This window comes from Myripristis murdjan, chromosome 9, assembly GCF_902150065.1.
Source record: "Myripristis murdjan chromosome 9, fMyrMur1.1, whole genome shotgun sequence".
In the NCBI taxonomy this organism is placed as follows: Eukaryota; Metazoa; Chordata; class Actinopteri; order Holocentriformes; family Holocentridae; genus Myripristis; species Myripristis murdjan.
The window spans coordinates 16123961-16147283 of NC_043988.1; the positions used below are offsets into that span (position 1 = coordinate 16123961).

The window sequence follows — 23323 nt, forward strand, 5'->3', positions numbered from 1 at the left end:
ACCAAACCATTATTTCTTCTTTTTTTTATATTCAAGTTATTATTATTATTATTATTATTATTATTATTGTTGTTGTTGTTGTTGTTGTTATTGTTATTGTTATTGTTATTATTATTATTATTTTATTTTATTTTATTGCTCTCATCTCAAGTTTCCTCACACTGTGACACTTGAAACTGCTCTTCCTGAGAATGAGAAGACTGAGGTCTTTTACCATGTGCAACAGACAGCTGTACATATTTTACCAATAATTTGGCACATTTTTCTGTACATACTTTTGATAGCTTTTCCATAGTTTACCACACATGCAACATGGCAGTCCTTGTAGAAATGTATTGCCTTCTATGGAGTTGCTGATTAGAGCAAGATGCACATTTTGCCACATCATTTAAATTTGACTGGAAATCCTTATTTGCTTTCTTCATATTCCCATATCCCTGTCATTGTTGGTGATATATATTAACACTGTTGTATTTTTTTCCACTTATTTTATACTGGATACAGCTCATATTTTGGTATATTGTACTCATATTCTGCCATCATTTTTTCTTTGTGTCAGTAAATTATGCTGCTGTTATTTTGCACACCTTGGGTTTCAACCTTTCACACATTCTCCTTAACATGTCGTAGTGCTGAAACTGTCGGTTGTGGCAGTAATATTATACGATTCCATTTAATATATTCTTATTCATATTATGTTTATTTGTTGTGTCCTGTTGCAATATCATTTCTCCATTTCCTCCCAGGGATCATTAAATCTAGCTTAAAAGGTGTTGCTAGTGGTGAAACAAAATATACTTCCACTACGTATACTTACCAAAAGGCTGCTGGCATTTTATGAGGATAAATCAAATATCCATCCATTTTATGACAAGGACATATCTAGCCCAGTAATCATCCATAACCTGAAAGCATATTTGTCAGGCTGCCTCAGTTTGAGTATATCAGTTTATTTGTAACCTGCAAAATTTATTTGTAGCCTGCAAAGGTTATAAACAAGCTATAAAAGTAATCCCACTCCCATGGTTCATTTGTCATCCCCTAGCCCCTTGGTTTTCACAGCCAATTATCTCCTTTACAGTGATAAATATGTGTGGTGTGTGGCTGTGGCACCCCGATAATCACCTCCTGCCTCTGTTGATGAGGACTGAGGAAAATCTTGTGTGTGGAAACTTTAAGAAGCACTAGCCCCTGTCCAACTGGCACACCGGTGCTAATGTTGAATTCAGAAAACTGCCTTCGTCACACACCAGTGAATGGCTAATCTGGCAATGTAGTGCGAGCTGTGACATGACTCCCTTATTTGCTATAGACTCTTCTGGCAAGCCGCTCTCACGTGCCTGACCAGGTAATGCAAGTTGTCGTGGATCATGGAAAAGTTTGCATGTTGTAATTGTCCGAGTGCAAAATAATCAACATCTGACTGTTTCAGAACAGGGAAGGAAGACGTATGATTTATTTATTTTACTCTCTATCAGTTTTTATAACCTAGGTTTGCTTGCACTAAGACAGTAGCTATGGTAATATCAAAGATGCTGACGGCTGTGTATTTAAACAAGTGTCAAAACAAGTGGAAAACACCGAAGACCCAGCGGTAATTCAAGCAGTTCACGGTCCTTGTTGTACTTCAGTGTACAGAGATGAATGTTGACATTATGTTATACATACAAGAAGATTTGCATTACCATAATTTGACGTCAAGATATTATAGGGATTCATTTGTATAAGTAGTTTTTGTGCTCATAGCTACCAAGAATAGAAAAGTAACAAAAGTTATAGTGAACGATTTACAGTATATGAATGTATATAAATGAAATGACCGTCATTAATGTACTTCAGTATGCACAGTTTGACATAGTAGCGTCCATTTTTGACAACATCATATTTCATGCAGCCATCATATTAGACAGAGGTATGAAAATATTGTATTTAGAAAAGCAAATTATTTTCGAAAACCTACTTGGCTAGTAATTATGGAACAACTTCCGCTGAAATTGAGTGTGTGACTGTATTCTTATCCTTACATTGTCATTATTGCAGATAACCATTAGCATGAATTTGTCATAAAAATGATGTTGGATGTATTAAAGAGAAATCAGAGAGAATTGTGCACATGAAGGACACTCAAACACTGAGCAGTAAAGTTAAATTTATATCTTTTATCTGTCAAAGTCTTTAGTCGGTCATTCAAAGTCTTTTTAATGGTTTTACATTTGTTCATTATTTAGCTATTCCCATCACCCTGGGATCTTTCGAAAGAGTGGCTTATTTAATAAAGCAACTGAAAATGCCCTCGTCAGTTATAATCACATGACTTAATACAATTTCAGAAAAATGACCCCAGCTGTTTGTCAAGTGGTGCCTAAATTGTTAGCGAATGTTGACACACCACATGGAGCATTGTTCCATGTGGCGTATCGGGTAGAAGGGACAATATTGTCGACGTAATGCTAGATTGATTCCTGATCAGTGCCTGTGAACATGCATTTGTTGTAATCAAACTGGGTATTATCATTATGCCAATTTTACAAAGCACAGCTTCCTAATCAAATCACTGGCTCAAATACAGCTCTGCTGACAACAAACTCAATTTCTTTTAATCAATAGAATTAGCTTGGTGTTTGTTTCATCCATCCACAGTGGAGAATGGCTTTAATTTGCCCCACTGAAACTCTCATCTCTTCTCAAGTGTTTATGCAGCAAAGATGAAGCATGTGTCCTCCCTAAGAACAAAAAAGCTGCCTGAAAGTGAGAAAACGGCAATCTAGCATGAAAGGATTTAAGAGGGATTTTGATCATCTGGAATAGCAATGATCATAACAGGATTTCAAGAACAAGACACTAGTGCTTTGCTGAAATTACATGCATGGAAAAAATGTAAAGTAACAATTAATTTGGATATTTAAAGGATGAGCAGTCCTCTTTGTCCTTCGGGCTTGATCCCCTATAGGAAACTCCATCTGTACAACCATGAATTCTCAGGCAGTAGCATACATACAGGGGTTATCTTCTTAAGTTGGGCATTTCTGTTGCTAACACACTGTACGGATTTGGTCCAAAGTATTCATAATGGCACTTTGTCCCTGCAGATGTGGAAACCATGTGCATTCAAAATTCTAATCAGTTTAAATATATATTTTGATTCTGCCTGCTGCCCGGTATTTTATCACTATTTGTCTTATTTCTCTGCGCACATAACACAATCAATAGGAACAGCACCTGTGGCCAAGTTGCCTTGCTGAACTAATTACCGGAACAGAATGTTAGAGAGACAAAGTCTCCAGGTGGTTTCCATCGCAGTCAGGGAGAGGCACGCGACTGTTAAGCCACAGCTGTGATGCTAAACGTTGGTATGTATGAAATATACCAACAATGGCTTGGGCATACTCTCTGCTCTGTCATGCTGAGTGTGCACATGTAAATTTCATCCTGATTAAATCTTGACATCACCTGACACAGTTTTGCAAACTGTGGTAATGTTTTTGCTTTTACAGTAAGCCCATTAGTTTTGTCAGTATGACTGAGTTGCACCCCTACGCCCGTTATCAGCCATGTAGTCATGGCTAGTCACAGCTCATGCTTATTGCCATGCCTCTTATTGGTTTGGTCTTTTCCAGGCCAGTATAGAAATAGTATCACATCCTTTTTCTCCCACGATAATTTGTAGACAAGATACAATTTGAATTATAGAGTTGGCCTTGAAGCTAGGAAAACAACCACGTAAATATGTTTGTGGAGGATCATTGTCCAGATCTTGTGGATTAAAAGAAAACAAAAACATGTCCGATGGAACCATGTCAAATAACATTTCTCTACCAGGCAGTGGTTTGATAAGACATTTTACATAAGTACTGTAATCTTATTCAAATAAACATAAATATGTCACTTAAATAATTTTCCACAGTATCATCACAAATTAGATTGCCATGAGATCATGATCCAAGAATTCAAGAAAAATCTGGGAAAGAACATGTGCTAATTTGCAAACATGTCTGATGCAAATTTCATTAAGGCATTATCGTCAGAGCCTCATTTCAATCCAGTCCAATATGGCCCTTGCTTTGCTCTATTTTATTCAATTTCCCTGCAGCTAGCATGCTGATTCAATTAACTTCCAAATGAAGTTACTGAAGGGACGGTGCATCCATCTGCTTCCCTGATTCAATTGGGTGCTTTTTAGTGTCCCCTCCTTGCCACCACATCCTTAAATGCACAGGTCGGCTTGGAACCTGGGTAATGTTACACCTCTGTTTTCATTATCTGAGGAAGCTGTCTTATCCTCCAGCACCGCATGCTGATCCTGATCCTCACCTCTCCCTCTCTCTCTTTCTCTCGCCCTCTCAGCCGAAATAGGATGCATTTATCTGTTTTATCTTGGGATGATTGATTTATGAGTCTGTAGCAGAGCCAGCTGTAATCATGGGATCTGCAGGAATTGTCAGAAGAGAAGGTGCCAAAGCTCAAATCAGTGCAGCTGAGATTGGGTCCAATGTGTTCTGCATGTGTATCTCATAGTTTCAGCGTGTCTCTAAGCCATTCCATCACTTGACAGGCAGGGTATCCTCCACTCATCTCAATACATTTCAATCAGATATCTTTTTGTCATGCGCTCAGGAGAGCAGGGCCTGTACTTTAGTGATACCGCGACATGATAGAGATATAATTAATTCAGAATAGTCCATTGCTCGGCCAAACCCTGTAGGAAATATCATTGATTCATCCCATGGAAGGTCTTGATGTGCAGAAACCATTTATGTTTATGTCCCATATTTTGTAATTTTGGTTTTATGTGTGTCTGTGTGTAGAAAAGCGTGCAAATGTGTTTTGAGCATGTGTGTGTGTTTGTGTGAGAGAGAGAGAACATAGCATGAATATTTCATATACCATGTGAGGAGGAGGAGGGGGGAAGGGGAGCGAAGAGTGAAGTATGATAAGCTGTAAGTGCAGCTGCCTGGACCGTAAACAATGTTATTTTTAACTCACCTATTTCTCAGACCCTATAAAACCTGTACATTCATAGCTGTTATGGTAATGGCACAAAGGACAATGCTTCAGATGTATGGAATCACTTCATTTTTTTACATGTCTGATCTTATTACAGAAAGTCTTTGCCCTACAGCATGAATTACAGTTATGATTCCAGATAAGAAGATAAGACAGGCTGACGCACTACTTTAGATCATATCAGTGAATAACTGTCCATCATCTGCCAAGTCAAAGTGAACATTAAACAAAGTGTGAAATTCCCAGAGTCCTCCACCAGTGTGGTGGCAAGGCAGTTTTTCACACATGTGGATCAGAGTCCTTCTCTTCAGTCACTGACACGGTATGCAGCACACTGGGCCTACGGATACCCTCCTCCTTGCTGTAATACCTCTAAATGATCCATATCACCATGGTTGATTCCCTCCCTGTTCCTTATGCCACTGCCGATTCCCGCTATTGTTTCCCGCATCCGTTTAGCGTTAATTTGACAAGCTGAGCTGAGGCTGCCTTTGTTCCGTGGCTGTGTGCTCTAAGTGTCCTATTAGAGTTTCAGGTGCTAGTGTTTCTGAATTTAATAATTGCCTTTGATGAATATCTGCCTTCGATTGGGAGAAAAATTATCACAAATTTAATCAAGGTTTTATAATCTGCGGAATGTGCATTTTCCACTTAGCAAGAGCTGCATGTATTAAATTATGGATGGAGGAAATGTCTCTTCACTAAATGAAAAGCTGTCAAGTCTATTTCAGTCATGTGTTTGTTGCCAGCATTTAATTCTCAGTAACTTTTCAGCATTTCTTCACACAGGCACACATCGTAGGTGATTTTAGGGGGTTGCCATCCCCTTTGTCAGCAAAATGACCAGAATGTACCCCCCTTGTTAACCTGCCATCCCCCTTTCTATCCCCTAGTGGCGGTGAGAGAGTGCAGGGGCAGACGGGTTGTTTAGTTGAATATGTTAATCTACTCAGCCTGACTCAGTGATCCTTTATCTGACTGAGGGTTGTGCAAATTAGAATCAGAGCAGTGGGTAGGGCCAAATATCGGCTAAATATCAGGAGCCTCACTGTGCTGTGTATTATAAATCCATGACACTGTCCGTGGTGCTGAAGTAGCAGACAGATTTATTATTGTGCTAGAAATACTCAGTTCTGTACTATTTTGTAGCCTGTATACTCTATAGTGTCACTTTCATGGTTACAGTGACAAGTAGGAACGTGGAGTCGCGGAAGAGCAAGAGGATCATAGAGACACACTGCTGCCTGTAGAATTCCTATAATATTCCTTTAATATTTCTATGATCATTCAGTAGTGTCTGTGCTGCTGAAAATACACCCCAGACCTCTATAACAAAATGTTTTAAGAGAGACATGACTACAGATATTGATTTTACTATAAATGTTTGGTGTAACCTGTGAGCAGAGCAGTTAATGTCACTGAGGAAATTAACCCACACCACGCTCAGCTGCTACAGTTACACAACTCCAGGTAAAGTTTACACTGTTTGAAGTTTATACCGTCAAAACTATGGTGTGTTTTCAAAAATAAGTATCATTAACATTCTTAATGTCTACATCGGGTAAAATTTATATTTATATAAAATGTATGTCACGTCGATAATATCAAGATTTAGGCTAGGTCTATATCATAATCCTGCAGTCCCACATATGTGTATGTAGTTAGATAGATAGATAGATAAGCTGTGTCCCAATTCAGGGTCTGCATCCTTCGAAGTCCGGGTCCTCCGAAGTCTCGGTCCTTCGGAGGACCCGGACTTCAACCGAAGCATCCTCCCCCGTCAACTAACGGCAACGAAATGGGACGGTCTAGCCTTCGGAGTATTTCCTGGTTGCGTAACCGCCGTTACCGCCATTTCCATGACAACAAACTCCGGAGACCGAAATATAACGTTTCTTTCTGTCAGACAAGACAGAACAGGGGTTTTGGTTTAACATATATGGCGTTGGATGTTCAAATGAGTAAAAAACGAATATTTATAATGTGAAATCTGAACTTTTCTCCGACTGAGCAGCAGCACGCAAAGCATTTTGGGATACGGGAGGCCGAGAAGGATAGTCGTGGTGCATCCTTCGAATCGACTACCAACGGCTGGAAAGGAGGCCACATTTGAAGTGCGCATTTGAAGGATCCTTCGGCTTTGGATGAATTGGGACAGGCCTTCGCGCAGTGTTGTGACGTAACTGGCCTTCAAATGCGGACTTCGAAGGATGCAGACCCTGAATTAGGACACAGCTATAGATAGATAGATAGATAGATAGATAGATAGATTGGTGTGTGTGTGTGTGTGTGTGTGTGTGTGTGTCTGTGTGTGTGTGTGTGTGTGTGTGTGTGTGTGTGTGTGTGTGTGTGCATGCACACACACATATATTGTTAAAAACAACAACAATGAATTCACCTACTGGGCACACACAAACATATTTTGGGATACCATTCACATTTGTGAAGAGGACACATATACTGTAGATACTGCCAGATAGATTATCAAAGCACTGAATTGCATTTCAGTTGCATATAACATTACTTTATGCAAGGCTGCTGGCAGGAAGATAGAGTGAAAGTAGTATGGATAGAGTGAAGAGAAGAAGGGAGGAAGGACAGGGTGCTCAATGCATACTAATACCCACGCCTTTGGCTCACACATTTATGTGCTTGCCACCGTCCTACAATTCATTGTGAGTCACTGCACAGTGCTTTTCCTTTATTTATATCCCTCGCACTTTTGCTGTAAGATGTGCTTTGACCAACCACTGACTCTTTAGTAGTCTGCCACCAAAACAAGTTATCTTGATGTGGAGTAAGAGATCTATCCTCACATGTTCTGACAACACACTCTACACAGTGATGCTCCTTTCCCAAGAGCGGATTTAAGTTGATTTAGGACATTCGACACACAGACTTATGACCTTGATAACATATAGCGCTTTCAAAAGCGTCAATTTTCAAGGAAGAGGGAATAATTAACGTGTCTCGCATTGCCTACATGCCAGACAGAATTGGTATTGTGCTGACATAAGGGGCCTTTTACTCTATGACGTTATCTCTGCTATCCTCAGCGCCCCAAGGCAAATGGGAGTCCAAGCTTGACACCGCTGCACACCTACCTTTCACCATGTGAGCACTCAGCAGGCATTTTATACCTTTTGACATTTAGCCACCCCAGGTGGAAACCCCGCTCATAGAAGGTGTCAGAGTGAAGTTTCACTCTGTGTTTGTGTGTACGTGTGTGTGTGTGTGTGTGGGTGGGTGGGGGTGGGGGGAGTTAAATTCAATCTCATGAGGGCCATATGGTGAACTTAAAAAAAATAAATAAAAGTTTGGGGCTGGTCATTGATTTTCAGCAAGCCAAGCACTTAACACTTCCCTTGTTTCCAAATGTCCAGTGGAGCTTACTAACATGTACGTTTTAATTTCTTGTAGTTATCAGTTCATAAGGCCCATATTTTGTGCAAGAAAACCTTCATGGTGGGGGCCAGTGCTAACCTGCAAAGTGATCTGAAAATTTCAACCTTTATCCTAATGCCTAATTCTGTTTCTGTGTTATAGCGCTATTTGTTTGCTGCTGTCTTGACCAGTCTCTCACACACAAGAAATCCTCAATCTTAAGTGGATTTTTCAGTTCAATAAAGGTTAAATTAAAACAAGAAAAAGCTTTGACATAGTGTGCTAAACAACTTGACAGGTTAGTGGTAGTTAAAGTTTCTTTTCACCGTGATGAACCAGAGGTAAAGTGATAAGAAGACACTATAATTGAAAAAATAATAGAAGCAATATGGTATAGAGTGGGAGAAAAACAGTAGGACCCATAAAATGAAAGAGAAATAAAAATCAGCTAACCCTAATGAGCAGGAGGTTTGTGCATGTGTGTGTGCTGAAGGATAAGACAGCTTTCTCAGATAATGAAAATAGAGGGGGAGCATTACAGATCCATATAGACCTGTGCATTTAAGGATGTAGCAGAAAGGAGTGGAAACTGAAATAGACCTAATTGAATCAGGGAGGTAGAGTTCTGTGTATCGTTTCATCTCATCTCATCTCATCTCATTTTCCGCCGCTTATCTGGAACCGGGTCGTGGTGGAAGCAGGCTGAGGAGGTCAGCCTAGACTGTCCTTATGAGGGTCCCATCCAGCCAGGGCTGTGCATAGAACTCAGCCCAACAATATGTAGTCAGTATCACGCCACCTCCAAGCATACAAGCTCCAGCTCCTTCCCCCCCAGAGAGGTGACATTCCACGTACCAAAAGCCAGTTCCTGCACTCTCAGGACTGGCTCCAGGATGGGGCCCCAGTGTCCCCATTCCGGGTGAGGTGCCTGTGTTACTTCTAGGCCTGCTCTAAACTGCTCTTTGTCTGTCCCCTCACCTGAGACCTCTCAGCCTTGGGAGTCCCCACTAGGAGCTCCAAGCTCCTGACAGCATGGCTCCCAAGATCACAGGGGCACACAAACCTGTCCACCACGATAAGGTGCTGTTGGAAAGCCATCTGTGCTGTTTTGGTCAGATTTTGTTTGTGAAAAAGAACATTGTGCATTTCACGATATGGGTTCCAAACTACTCACTCACAGAAATATGACTCGTCGTTGACTGTATGGTATTTATCCTTAAGCTGATATAGATTATTCTTTGTTTTAGTTGCTCCCACTCTGAAAATGTGTTAATCCTCAGAGTAAAATCCTAAGCAGGTCTTCATCTTTCAGGTAGGACATGTGGGATTATTTATTGATCATAAACGAGAACATTTGTTCGCACAAGTAGGAGTTTCCAAACATGCTCAGTACATAAACTGCCTGAAGGTGGAGGAGTGTACTTCTAGATATCTTTCAAAATTCATCAGCAGGTTGTTAGATGTTAGAATATAGTGATACAAACAAGATCGTAGTTTCAATGCACATCCATGTAACATCACAAAACCCAGTGGAAAGTTTAGGTAAGGCATTGAACAACTTTTAGTGCTGATTGGAGAAAAGCAACATATCTGATGGCAACAGCATCACCAGAGTGTGCTCGATTGACTGTCTGCCAGTCTGCTTGTTTGTATATTATTTATTTCACCTTGACTTTGAGCTATTTCATGATAAGCTCAGCACCTCAGTTTTCACTCATTTCAACTGAAGTCACACAAGTTTCAGGAAATCAATTTGCTCTCTCGTGCTCCATAGTTTCAGGAAAAATACCCTTTACTTTTGTACATCATGTAGGTACATGAGCTTGTGAGCCTGACGCAGACTGATTAGGGTATGAATGGGGTTAAGGGTCAGAGTCATTTAGTTTCTGTTTTTACGTTAATTGCGAGGTTTGATTAGATCTAATTGTGTGAGGACTTGATTACATCTAATGATGTGTGGTCATGTGTTCTTAAGATTTGTGTGTGTATTAGTGTGTCTGTGTGTGTGTGTGTGTGTGTGTGTGTGTGTGTGTGTGTCTGCCGACAGGTCTGGCCTGGCCAGACAGTTTCCCTGTTGCCTTTGGCTTTCCAACAAACAACATTTTTGTTTGGAAGGATTATAAGGATGTCATGCATTTTTTTCATTATTTTCACTTTTAATGCATTGAGATAGTTATGTCACACAGAAAAGCTAGAAGTGTTACATAACCACCTTTCAAGCTCAGTGTACCCCTCCTCCCCACCCCTCCAATATGTCTAATAGCACTGGTTTAACCAGTATCGCTCTGTGTGAAACAGCACATTTTCAATTTCAGAAAGGTCTTATGATACAAACAGGCTTTTATTTGCTCTCGCTAGAGAAAGACTCGATTGTCTGCCTTTAGCGACATCCATTCCTCTTTTAGTCAGTTCTTTCGTTAGCTTCCTTGTGTGTGCTAAGTGCCAGAGAGCAGTGGGTTGAGAGGTTATGTTGGAGACGACTAATATATATGTGCGTATATATGTGTGTGTGTGTGTGTGTGTGTGTGGCATCTAACACTTTGCTCATACAGAGGGTAGTCTGGCTAAGACATTACATAAAAGCAAGTCTGTAGAAAAAAGTTTTAAAAAGTCATTTAAAAGCTGCTGCTGATCCTGCCCGCCTAAACTGAGGGGTGCTATGGCAAGAACACATTGGGACCCAAAGCCATCAAAATAGGCCTTTTTTCAGAGACTTTTTGTTATTGCTGTGCATTTTATTGAGATCTAATTGTATTTGTGGTAGTGTTTTTCTACACTCTCTATTTGGTCTAAGCCAATGTTTTCTGTATACATACACATCCTCTGATATTGCTGACACAAGAGCTGTTAGTGGCCTTTCTAGATTCTCTATTTCTAGGTCCATGTTGATTAGGGTCATTATTTGGAATAGCCATGTTGCATAATTGGTATTGAGTTGACATGATGCTTTGATCCTGAAGAAGACAATATGTTTCAACACACTGATTTCTAACCAAACAAATACTATTGCGTTAGTTATGAGTGTCTGCCTTTCCTTTCCTCTCTCTGATGACTGCCCAGTTAGCCAACACCTCACTAATTCAGATGTGTGTTCTTCCCTTCTTCATTGTATGATACATAAAAAAAAAAAAAAAAAAAAAAAAAAAAAACAGCATTCTGGGATCAGACTGAAAACCACTTGTCTAAGTGGGCTAAAACAAGCTGACAAGCCAGATTCATACGTGGGCTGGATTTTAAAGTTATGTCACTCTGTAGGCCCTGACTTTGATATATTGGGCTGTTGTGCTCGTGCATGCAATTGTGTGAGTGTGTGTAGGTGTTGGTCAGTGTATATTTGTGTATGTGTCAGCTTGTGTGGGTGTGTCTTTGACTCATGAGGGAGAGTTCCTCATTCTTCTTCTGCAGAAGTCAGTAGTCTGATTCATCTGAACAAGTTAAACTGAAGTGTAATCAACCACATTTATACTCAACATGGTTGCCTCTTCAATTGCCTTCGCCAGATCCAGTGGCCAAGCCTGTTAAATATGTATGTTAAATTGAATTTAAATTGCTAACATTGAGGAGACTATTACGGTGGCTGAGAACCGCCATCGCTGCAAATAAAAAAAAAAACGATGCAAATTTAAAAAAAAAAAAATGCTGCAAATAAAAAAGAAAAACTCTGCGTTGCAAATTAAAAAAGCAACGATCGCTGCAAATAAAAAATGCTGCAAATAAAAAAGGAAAACGCTGCGTTGCAAATAAAAAAAGCAACGATGCAAACAAAAAAGCCAAAATGGATTTTTAATGGCAGATGTTTTATATTTGTTATATTTAAGCAATAAGCCCCGAAAAGCCGTGGGTTACAGTGATTTTACAATGGCTGAGGGGCGTTCTAAAATGTAAAATCGCCGTTGTAAAATCACTGTAGGCTCACTCACGGCTTCAAGGAGCTTATTGCTTTTATAAAACGGTTACCCTACATATAGCCCATAAAATAAACACACAAGAAAAAAAATCAATAATTTATTGGTAATAATGCAACAATAAAACTGAGAACTATTCATTCTTCCACCAAGCAAGATAGAGTGGACAGAATGGTTGGGAAGCAACACAGACGCAAGATTGCTTTTTCATCTAGCGCCATCATCATGTCACATCAGGCTGTTTGGGCTCGTTAATGTTGAATTGGATATTTCCCTGGAGAAATAGCCTACCTCTCCCTGCTGCCTCCTGATCCACCTGCCTTTTATCTCCACCCAAAGCGGACACAGTGTGACAGCGCCGATGTATGGTAAATTAACAATATAACTTTATTATTATTGTTATTGTTACATCCGACGTTAGGCATACGTCTGTGCAAAGACGCACCTGTCGCGAAACGCACGCCAACGTCCCTGCAAAGAGAAGTCCAAACATAATTGAACACTATTTTAACAATTGCACTATTAATGGAAATATCCAATTCAACATTAACGAGCCCAAATAGTCTGATGTGACATGATGATGGCGCTAGCTGAAAAAGCAATCTTAGCGTCTGTGTTGCTTGGCAACACGTCCACTCTATCTTGCTTGGTGGAAGAATGAATAGTTCTCAGTTTTATTATTGCATTATTACCAATAAATTATTGATTTTTTTCTTGTGTGTTTATTTTATGGGCTATATGTAGGGTAACCGTTTTATAAAAGCAATAAGCCCCGAAAAGCCGTGAGTTACAGTGATTTTACAATGGCGATTTTACATTTTAGAACGCCCCTCAGCCGTTGTAAAATCACTGTAACTCACGGCTTTTCAGGGCTTATTCCTTTTTTATTTGCAGCGAAATGACCATGACGTCTTAACAATTGTAGTTGTGCCACAGAAAAAATGCCAATGGAAGATCAAGTAGGCCTTAATTAATACAACCGTTGTTGTCTTGGGCACACAAATTCCATGGTTCAGCAATGTCAGGTGATGTATTTCACAAACTCCACAAAGGGAGTAGGTTATGGTGGTGGTGGTCAAAAAAACAGAGGACTCTAACACGGGCGAGTCATTGGTGTTTGATTCTTGTGTGAATCGAGACAGGTATTTGTGTTTGTTTCCTGTGTTTTATCCATAACCGTGTCTTCATTATTATCACCATGATGACAAAGTATTTTAACCTAAACCATGACCTTCTCCTAACCATAATTTTAACCCATTCTGTGGTGTATTTCTTTGCAATGAATTCGGAAAATGTGATGAGGAAAAAATATGATTTTAGGATAAACTTTACCAGTGAGTCACCTAGGACAGGTGAAACTGAAATCAATTCCCATCTTTTGTGAATGGAATGTTGCTTGTGCTGTATCCTCATGCAAGCATGGCGGCAGCATTTTCCACCAATCAGGACATGAGTTGCATCAAAACTACTTAAAGTCGATGAATATTTCCTGCCAATCAGGACTGCACTCATCATTTCTTAGTGAACAGCCTCTTTATAAGGAGTCTATTTACACTGATTCGGGCTAATAAAAATAACAATAATATAATATGAAAGTAAAAAATATTAAACAAAAGTAATGGACTAATAAGGCCTAAATAAAATCAAATTTTGTCATCTGAAAGTCTGGCCCCCACAGTGTCTGCTTAGAAAAAACTCAGACCTTTGGACAAATGTAGCTGATAACCCCTGTCATGGTGGCTGTTGCTGTGTGGTAAGACTTTTTAGATGTTTATTCAGATTTTCTGTAGAAGAGTGGTGACGTGTGTATTTTTTCCGTTCTGCTTTACTCTTGAATGTTGGTTGCCCTTTTGTGGACTTGATGGGCCGTGCCACTGTCCTTATGGCTTTGTGAGCTGTATGCACATGATGCTGAATCCTGCAGCGTGCCCAAAGAACACACATGCAGACAAGGCTTGCACACATTCACACATACACAAGAACATACACACGCTTTTTCTGCAGGCTGTGATGTTGGTCTGGGTATACAAGCAGTGTAGATTAAATGAGTCTTCAACATATACAATTGAATTAGCACAGCTGGAGGGAGAAAGTCAGCTGGGTGCTTTGTATGCTCTGTATTTATAAAGTAGGAAAATCAGCCCTTTTCTGCTCCCTGTGAAGCTGCGTCTTGCTGTATTTGTCTTTTTATCTTCCAGTGGCACTGTCACTTCAAATAGGGACATTGAGACTTACTCACAGTCTCTCAACTTATAAGGCAGGGCAGAAGAGTTTTTTTCTTATTCTTCTCTTTTGCTTTATCTGGGCTATGTGCAGACTTGCTGCCCCTTAGCATGATGCCATCAGAGAGAAGTGTAGATTCTTAATTAACATTTTGACAGAGCAAGCAGAATTGAATCCTGAAACTGATTCATATGTTTTGTTGTTTGGCATGTCTATGCCACAAGCATCCAGAGATTGCTACAAAGGCTTCACACACCCTTGTTCTGCCTGTGTTAACTGCTTATGAAGGAGGGAATAGGGTTTGCATGTCTATAATGGAAGGAAGGAGAAAGGGTGGGGGTTGGAGAGGAGGCCTTGCTTTAACAAGCTTATCTCGCCCCCTAATTCGGTTTGGGCCATCAAAGTGTTGAGAGCCGGCGTCGCTAGGGGCGGTCGTATTTTTTGACCGCTACCTGTGACAGCAATTACAGGTTCCCCTTCAAGCATGCCTTTGTTTTGGTGGCAGACTCGACGTCTTGGCTAGAATGAGATTGCCTCTGCGCTCTGCATTTGGAGCGTAATCAAAGCCTTGCAATTCGAAGTGTCATGCCCCTCTCAATGAACTGCTGTTTCCAACCAAGCAGCAGGCCTTGCCACTGTTTTTTTATGGCCCCTTTATTCAGGGGACCGTTGTGCCATTATTGTCATTATGAAAGAGCTGTTGTTTAAACCAACTCATATGCATAATAGGAAAACATAGCCCACTCCTGCCTCTCAGTCACCCTCAGAAACAGACATGAACACTACATTACACAAAAAAGGCAAGCAGGGGCTTTGCTGCTCCCACTTGAAGAAGGAACTTCATGAATACTGTATCCAAGACAAATGAAGCATACCCACATACTGTGTGGTATGTGCATAATTGCATACCTGACATCAAAGCAATGTTCCCCTTATCAAGAGTTAAATTACGTCTGCAGCTGTGCAACACACACTTCAATGCCTTAGTCCCGCTTGCATTAGCGTAGCATCTCATAAGTGAGGAGCTGCATGTTTATCCGCTTGCATGCCTTTTAGAAAGCCAAGAGTTCGCTTTGTCCTCCTGTTACTTACTTGTGCGTTGTGTGTCATTGTGCTCTGTATTATAAGAGCAGAGCAGTAAGGCTTATTTTTGCCTATGTGTGAGTCAGACTTATGCCTACTCATTCTCACAGCAGGGCTTCTGCATTTAAGAAGGCCTCTCTAATTCCCAAGGAATATTTCCCAATCTCTCAGTAGCTGTGGGGCAAAAGTAGCTCTCTAACAGTGTTGAAACCTTATGAGAGATGAAAGCAACATGAGTGAGCCCATTCACATCACCACCCAGAAATGGGATATTGTTTCAGGGTGTGCAATGCAATGTAACATATTGCAGGCAATAACATTGTGGGGTGTTGCCGTGCGCTGTGGTATTCAGCACTGTGCTGAGACCAGGAGGTGGAATGAACTGAGCCACCTCATGCATTACTGAAATTTGTTTGCTTTGTTTGCTTGTTTGTTTAATCTACATGGGGCCCTATTTTTGTTTTGTCAGAGCAGTGTGACACAATATATGCTGGCCTATGACCAGGCCAATTAGTGTGATGTATGGGAGCCTCAGTGTTGTGAATTCAGCAGAAGAAATTTGCATACTTGCCTCTCTGTCTGCTTGCACCTCTTTCTCTCTATCTCACCCTGTGCTCCTAAGTGTTAATATTATCTTTCTGTATGAATGTGAAAAATGTGCACAATGTGAAATGGCACCCTATTCTTTACGAGCAAGGCAAATTTACAGTGGTTACATTCTGTCCATTACTATAAGAGTTAAATATTTACAAGAAGAGACAAAGTTAATAAAATGTATATATTTCCATTTTTATGAACATGTTCTTTGAACAGTTAATGTGAATCCCACATACTGTGCTTATATTGTGCAATTTTCACAACTTAATACTTTATGGTGTGTTGGTTTTGAAAAAATAACTTGATATCATATTAATAATTGCATTTGCTATTTTCAAAAAGCTTTTATTATGCTGCCGACGTTTTTCTAGACAATTATGTTTCCACTGCTTGGAGTGACTCTTTGATAGGAGCAACCCCGAGATTATTAATATTTCCACCATCTGATTTAAAGCAAATGCTGGTTCATGCCCAACTATCAAAGATCAATCAGAATTACTTTATTACTTTACTTTATAATTCGGTCCAGATGATTCCCTTGATCTCCCATTAAAATACAGTTCCTGAGCCTGCCCTAGACCACCCATCGCATTAATCAGCACCTTCTCGTAACTTCTAGTTTCTCTGAACTTCTGTCAGCATTGTTGATTCACATACATTATTCATTTGACATGACTAACATGGTGGACTTAATTGGATATAATTGCAGTATATTTCCTCCGCAGTGCAGGTTGATACAGGTAATTGCAGTGCTATGCTACACTTTGTTGTCATGCATTTGGGGGTTCAGCTTTCCTGCACCTTCATTCTCAAACTAGCAGCACAGTGCGCTGTTCTAAATAATGAAGCATAATTGAACTCTAAAACGTCAATAAAAGTAACAGTCTGTGTTTACTGCCTAGCCTTCATGTGCTGTAAATTGTTTGCAACAAATGAGAACCTATTAAAAATTAACCCAAATGGAGCAGGCTGTGTCTCAGAAGCTGCTGCGGCCTGCGTTTTCTGTTTTGCTGAGGCGAGGTTGTGGACTTAGCCTTGTTGTTCAATATTCTGTGAATAATTGAAACTGACTTCTTGTGCCCAAATCTACAGTGTCTTTATAAATCCTCTGACATCAAAAGGGGAAAAAAAGATGCTGACTATGTTGTGAAAATTTAGCATCTCTGACACTTTTTCACTGGCTGAGTTTACAGCTTGATGAAATTCATCATTCTGCTCTCTCCCTCTCTTTTTCCTTCTCTCTCTCTCTCTCTCTCTCTCTCTCTCTCTCTCTCTCTCTCTCTCTCTCTCTCTCTCTCGCTGTTGCTCACTCTCCTCACTCAGGTGGACATGCTTGTGCCGACCAAGATCACAGGTATCATCACCCAGGGTGCCAAAGACTTTGGTCATGTCCAGTTTGTTGGCTCTTACAAAGTGGCCTACAGTAACGACGGAGAGCGATGGATTGTATATCAAGATGACAAACAGGGGAAGGACAAGGTAAGCAACTCTCACACTCCATAATGACTGTGATCAAAGATGGCACTTTGATAACACACTTATCAAGACCAATATAAGGCAAGTCTACCAAGAAATTAACTGACAAGGTTGAATTGTCTTGATAAGAACACAGTTGTATTGTCATGTAGACAAGATAGCATTCACATTGAAAAATACTGTGGAATTATGAATGCATGCCTGTGGGGACATACTGATCTTTTGAATTATATATAACGTAACAAAGGAAAGGGGCGTTCTAAGTATAGACAGACACAGCATCAGCTAAACAAAATAGACAGGAAGGACAGAATTGCAAGGTAGACAAACATGTAACAGCAACTGACAAAAAAGACAGGTATTGTTAAGTATGAAAACCTATCTGAGGCCAAGTCTCTTTCTCCCCTTCACTTTCGTTAGCATCTCCTTATCTGTGGCTCCAGCAGAGCTTGCCTGGTCTCTCCCATTGCCACTCTTTGGGTACCGAATCAGATAAGCCCATGTTGTCGACCAGGCTCGGCCAGCACTGTGCTGACAATCTTGTTTACGGCCCTTCAACAGCGTACACATGTCCGTTCCAATCGCCCACGACAACAGAGACAGTGGAGGGCTCTGGCAGCCCCTCTGCTGATATCAGGCAAGCAGCAGACTCATTGCTACAGCTTGAGCTGGAGCCACTTCTTGTTTAGAAACTGGTGGCAAGAGAGGTAGTGTTTACTTTTCTTTCTTGCCCTGTTATTGAAAGATAAGCTCTACCTCTTCTGCCTATTCATGCTTTGGTGATGTTTCTGAATATGGACACCAGCAACTCCTGATCTCCTTGAATTCACACATGCATGTTTATTATACAGTAATCAAACAGCAGTGCTTGATGTCATTGGGGGTTATCATATAGTGAGGACATCCAATAATGTAATGCAAAGTGCTGTACAGTAGTTGCTAATATATAGTATAGTTTGATAATGTACACACAGTTCCTGCCCTCCAGCCTGTGCACACAAAAAGGGATAAGATTTCTTGCCTTCTTGTAAACAATATTGATTCAGCAGAGGCAACACAGTTTGTTGCAATTCCAGTTTTAAATTGACATTTTCTTGAAAGAGGATTTTATTTGGATTGGCTCAATATGACAGTTCGAAAACATATGTTTAAGAGCACCTTGTTATGGCACATAACACCCTCCAACAGCCACGTTAACAATTTATGCCTTCATAAACAGCCAGTGAAGCGGCCTGAAATCCTTTTTTCCATTACTGCAGTTCAAGTTCCTCACTTGAGGAGTTCATAATTTCAGTGCCCATGATGGTCTTTTGATACAGACCACTGCATACTGAGTGTAATTTTCAGTTGAGCAATCTCATTTCTGAATATTGGATGACTTCCAAAGGTTTGGAAAGTAAAGAAAAGAAAATAGAAAAGACAAAAAGCACTAGATGACATCTTATTTTCAGGATTATATTATTTAAAGGAGCACTTTTGTCCAAATACAGCTGCTGTGGATTTAGAAATCTCTATCCACAAGATACAAGTAATGTCTACCATCTTCATAGCCTACCCTCTGTTCCTAGTATTGGTGTATATTTCAGAGCAGACCCAAGGATAGGCAGTCAATCAGAGTGTGTATGCTCTGTATTAGAGGGCAAGCGTGTTCAGCAAGGCCTCTGAGAATGTCAATCAGTTTGTCCCCAGACAGAGCCGAGGGACTGTTCAGATGTTTGATTCTTCAAGGTGTTTTCCCCCTTCAGTCAACTGAAGCAGCTATTAATGCTAGAGGACACATTTGGCTGTTGCACTCCTGAGGCTACTCCTGCCACACCACAAGGCTTGGCTTGACTGGGATATACTGCGTGTGTGTGTGTCTATGTGTGCGTATGTCTGGGTGTCTGGTTCAGGCACAGTGGTAGAGGCTTGTAAGTATTCTCCTCAGCTCCCCCCTCCAGGTCCTGTGTGGCAGAGGCTGCAGGCAGTTAGATCTAGATTGAGAGAGGAGGCTCTGTCAGAATACAGATGTCTTCAGACACAGGCACAAACAGAGGCACACACAACACAATCCTTCAGCAAAGTCCGCACACAAACCCCAAACACCTTTGCACCTGTAGCTGATACAAGTAATTATACACCTCATTGTTTTAGAGGAATGAAAACTGGATAGAGCTACATATTTATGCCTCAAAGTGATATTTTGAAATGATGTACATTTCTACTGTACACATCTTGTGGGTGCATGACACAGGCAGCCTTTATGTAATGATACAGCGGCAGTTCTACAAAAAAAAAAAAAATTAGTTCCCCCACTTAGCAAGCAAGGGGTGGGAAAGAGTGTTTATATTCAATCCCAAAGGAATCTGCATTTTTGTGCATCCTTAAAAAAAAAATCAGTTTTGTGTTGCCACTCAAAATATTGTTGACGACGATTCACAGGCATTCTTTTAAAGCCCCAAATCCCAGGTATGCATATGTTCTCATGACCCGGACAATCAGTTACTCTTGTAGCAAGTGGCAAATATGTCCATATGTGTGAACACAAAACATAATCCCTTTAAATATACACTGAGCTTGCACATGCGCCCACGATCCTCACCCTGGTCACCAGCTGACTAACCCAGCGCCACTGCAGTTCCTGGGTGTCAATATTTATACTTTCCATTGATGAGGGCAATCAAGCACAAAAGTAATTGATTCACGTTTAATGGTGTTTCACTTAGGTGCCTTGAGGTTAATTAGCCATTGGAACCTGCAGTTCCCTCCAGGTCAGAGGTCAGCAGGATGTTAGATGGCTGTGAATAGCCATAATTCCCTCCTGTCCAGTTTTTGAAGTGAGCTGCAAAAAGGGTCTCTGCACCTCAGAATCTGAAGCACTCACACAGGGGTGTAAAGATTGACTTTGATTGGCTTCCATCTTGCCATTTTCTTGGAAGTAGTGCTTAGTTTGTGGATTCGAGTTTTATTCGGTGCAAGTGGCAAGGCGCTCTTGACTTCTCAGTGAAGACGGAGGCCAAGATTTCCCGGGCAACATGAGGGCAGTCATGCACTCTTGACCTTTGCTGCAGGTTTAAATAATAGAGTATGACTGGTGGTTGATCCCCAGAGGGCCATGAGGGCTCCCCTAGTAATACATAGCCTTGACTTTTAAAGACCCAAAAATCAATGTCCGGGAGCACAGTTGGAGCTCCTTGGGTCAGACCGAAGGCACACAGAGAAATATGGCCAGTCTGTGCTTGTGTTTCACACTGTTGGATAATCATAATAGGAAGCAGAGTTAGGATATTGTCATTGCCTGTTGCAGCAGGTTATAAAGAGTATTGTGCTGAGTAGGCTATATGTAGGCCTGGAATTAGAGTCTTCAGCCAAAACGCTACACCTGGATTTCTTAAGGTGATCCAAAGAATAATCACATGAATGAAGCTTTTCACACCTTTCCTTTAAATATAATATAAATATATAAATATAATCTCTCTCTCTCTCTCTCTCTCTCTCTCTCTCCCTCTCATGCTTTCTCTCTTGTTGAAAGGTTACATCCAAATATAGAAGGTCTACGACTAGACGTGAATTTGATCTTACGGATATGTCAAAGATGAAATTGATAAAAATCGACCCTGTTGGTGAAATGAGCACACACTCGTATTACACTTAGATTTGATCTTACACCTCTTTGATAAATGAGGACCACTGAGAGCAGCAGTACGTGTTGCGTGCAGACACCACGCTGGCTCACCTGGTATATATATATATATATATATATATATATATATATATATATATACAGTCTGACCTTAATAAATAAATTAAGGTGAATGATGGCAACCCTATGATTCAGCTATCATCACAAATTGTACTGATTGGCCTTATGGGGGTGCTGTAATTAAAGGTCAGTATTGAAGTTTTACATGAAAATCCAAGCGAAACAAAACAGAGCAAATTACAAATTATGCTGACTGGTGTAAGTAGGGTGATATCATTTTAGGTCAAGACTTTAAACTTAAACATCTTAGACATCATTGATACGGTTTTCACAACACTTGAACACTTCTGCTTTTTTTTGTTTGTTTGTTTTGTTTTGTTTTGTTTTGTTTTTGTTTTTGTTTTTTGTTTTGTTTTTTTGTTTTAACTTCAAACAGCACTATCTTCCATGCCTAATGTGTGACTGACACAAAACCTTTCACACAAATCCAATTATCCTAACAAGTAATACTTACTGGCCTACAGCAGAAGGCATCATTCTCGCCGTTGTCAAAAATTCTGCAAGCATTGTTTGAGATTTGATGCACAACAGCACAAAGATGACCAATGATCTTACATACATACATGTAAACACTAAACAACGTAATGTTAAATGATTTACCACAAATGATTACTGCATTATACTTGGGGGACAACATGCTTACTGTTACCTTATTTACAAATGTGTGGTACATTAGTTATCCTCTCTGATGTTATTTGTAGTATCAAGTCATCAGGGATTTGGATCATAAGAAATCATCCTAAAATATCTGGCAATGACCACTTGGTATCAAGAACCAACACCCAATTCATTCTTTTTCATTCATTTGTAACTTCTCAGGCATTTCCCTTTTCCATCATGCATCACAGAGACACTTTGGAGCAGGACCCCAACCAAGGCATAATGATCACTGCTTTCCGGCAAGGTTCTGTGCATTTCGAACATGGTGGAGAGATAAAAGCATTTGAACGGGTGGGCGAACATAACTGAAGCAGACAGAAATACAGCTGGATGCAATTTATGATAAAGAAAGGGATGTTGTGCACCGGGGATATAATACCAGTAATCTCACGAAAACAACTACAGCATGGCATTAATGGCATTAATTTGCTAGTGATAGGTTTCCTCATTGCACTAACTGGCCATTGTCCAGTTAAGCTAATGTGCCTTACCAAAATAAACAGCTCCAACTTGTAAACTCAATGAAATAATGAGCACGTTCATCCTTAAAGGGTGGAATCCTTGCTCTGTAGTTGATTCCAATTATTTTAGGTATTCCCGTGGGTTAAATACATTACTTTTCTGTAAACACATATTTAGCCACTAACAGCAACTAATGGCGGTAATAATCCATAGTAAATTCCACACTGATGCCAGAAATCATTTTGCTAGAATGTCGGTCACATTCAAAAATAGTAGCAATCTCCCTCTGAAATGAAACTCTCCATGTGTTATCATGTACTGACTTTACAACAATGAGAACTGCAGTACTCGAGTATAAAACCCATTTCAGCATGTTAATGTCCTTATATTCTACTGTAGGGAGATGACCATGGCCCTCAACCTCAATTACCAACCTCCTTCCACAGACACATTACATTACATCCTTATGCTTGTGTGGCATGAGCCTGAAATGGAAAAACATATGTGAAATTGCAGTTGATGGATTGGCAAGAATTACACAATTGCATTTCATTAAAAGAATGGATTGCATTAAAAGAATGGCGCTCTGCTAGCGGTACTGATAAGTGTCAGTATCAGTCAAGGTAGCTAGAGGCTTTGCATTAAATTGCTCTGCTTTTGGTAATGGCATACCTTGACTTCACTTTAAGCCCTTGACAACAGCAAGTCATGAGGATACAGTATCCTTTCATCATGTAGTCTTTTTTTTTTTTTTTAATCTAACATTATTTGTCTTTTATCGTGATTC

General features: G+C 40.2%; 1 protein-coding gene across 1 annotated transcript in view; it reads left to right on the forward strand.

The window, feature by feature from the left end:
- edil3a (EGF-like repeats and discoidin I-like domains 3a) overlaps positions 1–23323 on the forward strand; it is a 152032-nt gene that overhangs the window by 121192 nt on the left and 7517 nt on the right. Inside the window, 1 exon segment of the mRNA XM_030060238.1 lies at positions 17520–17675. Coding sequence (XP_029916098.1) covers positions 17520–17675 — 156 coding nt within the window.